Source organism: Salvelinus sp. IW2-2015, linkage group LG4q.1:29, assembly GCF_002910315.2.
Source record: "Salvelinus sp. IW2-2015 linkage group LG4q.1:29, ASM291031v2, whole genome shotgun sequence".
Classification (NCBI taxonomy): Eukaryota; Metazoa; Chordata; class Actinopteri; order Salmoniformes; family Salmonidae; genus Salvelinus; species Salvelinus sp. IW2-2015.
In genome coordinates this window covers 83,561,565-83,565,750 of record NC_036842.1, presented here as the reverse complement: position 1 = coordinate 83,565,750, position 4,186 = coordinate 83,561,565, and the positions used below count along the sequence as shown (strand labels likewise).

The window sequence follows — 4,186 nt, the reverse complement described above, 5'->3', positions numbered from 1 at the left end:
ATAGAGGGATTGGGCCAAAAGTAATCTTCTAAAACTATAAACAAAGATGAAGAAATCTATTCAGAGCCTGTGCCTGTTCAACAGTTGTCTGACCAATGCTTCAACTTCTAAACAATGAAACAACAATCAAAACCTACATTATTTTCATAAATACATTATATGATAACAATATCCAAAATAGACAGTATGCCTCAACATTTTGTGAAATCTTTATACAATGGGAGAAAAACAACAATCCAGAAAATAATAGATCAATGCATGCATTATAAAAACTAATTTGACCTTTATCCTGCATAGTTTYGTCTTTTTTCAGGACTGGGGACGTGTCAAGGGCCCATCTGGATAATATTAGAAGGGCTAAAGACGCAGCAGCATGAGCAGAACTCTCTCTCAGAARAAGGATAGAGAAACTCCTGGAACTGTCTCTCAGAAGAAGGATTCAAAACCTTCCAGAACTGTCTCTCACATCAACCAACAACAAACATACAGCCAGATGCCTCTGGAATTCAACCACACAACTCACCAGGGAGACATATTTTTAGGTTAGTTCAGAACTGAATTCTCTTAAAGGAATATATTTTTGTGGTTGTGTTTGAGAGTAGTTGAAATAAGTCCTAAAAGTGTGTTTGATGTATACCTGGATGTTGACACTGCTCGTCCTGAGCCTGGGGTTGGGGCATGCTCAGAGGTCCACCCAGGAAGCCTTCATGATGCAGTATTTTGAGAGGAGGATTGCCCAACTTGAGGTAAGAGACAAAAACAAAAGCCTAAAGACTCCAAACTACATGTTTTCTTCATTACACACAGAGTATGAATGGATTGGCATATGGTCAAATAAAACTAATATCATATTTTCAGATTACTCTATCTCATTGTTTAGTCTGTATTGATAACATTAGAGCAACACTAAACTAAAACCGATGTTAACAGCAAATCTCAAAACAAACTGTTCACTGTGACGATGCAAACTAGGGACTCCAATGCATATACACCCTACTCTCATTTGCCACCAAACACTGTTTGCAAATGTTTTTGTTTGTTCATGTGGTTAGAGTGTACCGCTAAACATGTCCCAAAGTTCTTATACAAGCGATCACACGCAAGTAGAAATTGTTAACAATGTTAATTAAGAATTTAAGTTACATTGTTTCGATTTATCGACCTGTACTCACCATCACAACAAAAAATGTTGGACTGATTTGGAGGGGCCCAAGACGAAAAAGGCAGTTTCATAAATTAGCAGTATTTCAATCTTCTCGATTTGTCAGTTGGGATAATTAGTAGTACAGCGTCATCTTCTATCACTGGATTGARGTACGTTTTCGAGCCATATTCCACACCGGCTCAACTCTGCGCTGATTAGGGCAGCCAAGCGTTTCTAAACTATTCTGGTTCATTTCAGGAGCGCTTGGGCTGGAGTGACATTTGGTCCCATTTTTTTGTTTTACTCAGCAGTATGAGTAATTACTGATGTTATAGGCGCTCTGCCTTAGAAGCCAGTTGTTGCCTCAGTTATTGGCTATTTAGATGATTGTTTGTCATTTTTAAAGTTTATATGTCAGAGTTCATCAACGTCTTGTAAACATCCATGGTTCCATTTCACCTTCTGCACCTATAAATAAATGCCTCCATTTTGCACCTGATTTTGTCTGAATCCTTAGACTTCACACCCCCTGACAAGACCACCTAGGGTCCACTATCTTACAATCACATTGTGCCACTTCTTAGACAGCATCTGCTTGCTCACCTCTCTTGCCCAGGAGCGTCTGATCAAATGTGAGCAGAACACCCAGCAGGTGGACCAGAAGATCTATGACCTGTCTACAAAGCTGCGTAGCCAGCTGGCTAGCATGGAGGTGCACCGAACGGAGGTAAAGACTCAGGTGGATAATGTAGCCATGCGGGTGGAGCGAGTGGAGAGGGACCTGGAGTACCTGGAGAATAAGACCCCTAACCAGCCCCACATCGAGGTAGAGGAGGCCCTGATGGAACAGCAGATGAAAGACGCCCAGAAGAAAATAGTAAAGATCACACTGGGGACAGGTACTTAGGAAACTGATGTTAACTGGAAAACAATGTAATATACATGTGTGTGTGTTGTACATGATATTGAGAAATAAATTAGGATACTTTCAATCTTACTCTTGTCCTTTCATGTATAGACTGCAACATAGCTCTCACTGGTGTGAAGTCTCTGAAGATAGTGAAGAAAGCAGGGGACGTCTATGGATCCTGGCTGAAAGACCCTACTAAGGGTTCTGCCAAAATCTATTTCTTCAGCGGGAATAAGAACAACACCGTACTGGAGTTTAAATCCTTGAAGACCTTCACTGAGGGAAGGCTCGCCCAGGCTCATCCAATTCAACTCCCCTTTCCCTGGCAGGGAACTGGCCATGTGGTCTACAATGGCTTTCTGTACTATCACAGGGCAGACACACCCAATCAGATCTTAAAGGTGCATCTCCTCAACCGCACTGTGGCCGACAGTATGCTGCTGCCCGGGGTTGGCCGCCTGCCTACCTACGCCCTCACCACGCATACCTTCCTGGACCTGGCTGTGGACGAACTGGGCCTGTGGGTCATCTACTCTGACCCAGAGTTTGGGGGMAACCTGGTGATCACCAAGCTGGACAAGAGCAGCCTGGCTGTGGAGCACACCTGGGACACCACCTGTACGAGCCGTGACGCAGAGTCAGCATTCATGATCTGTGGAACGCTGTACGTGGTGTATAACTCCCGCTACGGAGGGCGCTCCAGCATTCAGTGCCTGTACGATATCCACGACACCATCCACAGTGAGGAGAGCCCTGTGCTGTTCTTTCCTAAGCGCTACACCAACCACTACAGTATGCATTACCACCCCAAGGACAAGCAGCTGTATGCCTGGGACGACGGCTACCAGACCATCTACAAAGTGGACCTCAAGAGCAAGGCTAAAGTCTGACACGAGTCTACATTAAACGCTTATCAGTCATAGAACCACAGAAGTATTCAAAACATAACTAATTAACAATGTCCATATTCTTATCATAATAGCTAACAATAATCAATTTAAGTTGAGGTAACACAATACACAGTTTACTCAAGGCACATATTTTCACGTGACTTTCTGCAAGATTATAATAAACTGCATTTAAAAAGTTGTCTTTCTGAGAGCAATGTAGTGGTCAGATGGTTCTTGGTACAATGTAGTCAGATGCTTCTTGGAGGTACAGTGACTGAAAATACATTTTTGCCAATATGGCACTGTTGAACTGAATGAGGTGAGAGAGCTCTCCCAAAACAGTAGCTTTTTGCATAGTCATAAATGTTTATGGAGCAACTTTTATGACCCTGCTGAACACATCAGAGCTCTAAAGATTGGATGTGCCTGTAAACTAATGGAAAACTAAATCTGACATTTCCACAATCTGATGGTACTATTCTATTAACAGACAAMCCGTATTTTCCTATTCCTGTTCCTATAATAACTTTGATATGAGCTTCTGTTCTTGTTCTTTGTGGTGACTTTGAAAGGCAGTACATGACATGTTGTTATGGTGTATGTATATGGCATAGCAACCACGTGAACAGGCTAATTGTGCATGGGCCAAGTGTAGTCAAATGAGATTAGGTAGCTAGTAATAGAGCCCCACAGTAGGTGTCATAATACCCATAAAACCTAGTGGTCAAACAGGGAAATGGTTCCAATCGTTGTTCCACCATTCATTATTCCCATAGGGGATTTTAGAAACACTTCAAATAATGGCTAGGCTTACTCTGGCATGATGTTTTGATAACTATGTAAATCACTCTCACAAGGTGCCTTGTATCAATATATTCAACTAATTTACTCTCTGATGAAAAAATGCTAATTAGCATCAAAGTAGACATCATGCAAGACTACAAATCCCTGCAAGCTCCTGCACGTCATCTCTAGCTGACACCTTTGCTAACAGGTATTGTCAATTTAAAACTTGCACAAGACAGTTCAAAGAAATGTCAGTTTAAAGAGATGTTATTTATTCATTACTAAATTTGTTACTAAATTAAGCTAACATTATATGTTAATCCAGAGATTCTTACCTTTGCCTTAATTCGGCTGTCTCGTCCAAATCATCATGGCATTTGTAGTTCTTTATGATAGCCACATAATCAGCTAATTAGCATTTAATTTTGGGGGGGTAGATACAGGCGACTGTTTTGA

General features: G+C 41.5%; 1 protein-coding gene across 1 annotated transcript; it reads left to right on the top strand.

Moving 5' to 3' along the window:
• Positions 1-628: 628 nt before the first annotated feature.
• olfml1 (olfactomedin-like 1) lies at positions 629-3,144 on the top strand. The gene is made up of 3 exons (XM_023985918.2): positions 629-746; positions 1,761-2,043; positions 2,163-3,144. The coding sequence occupies exons 1-3, from the start codon at positions 630-632 to the stop codon at positions 2,942-2,944; spliced, it is 1,182 nt and encodes a 393-aa protein (XP_023841686.1). The 5' UTR covers position 629; the 3' UTR covers positions 2,945-3,144.
• Positions 3,145-4,186: the final 1,042 nt, after the last annotated feature.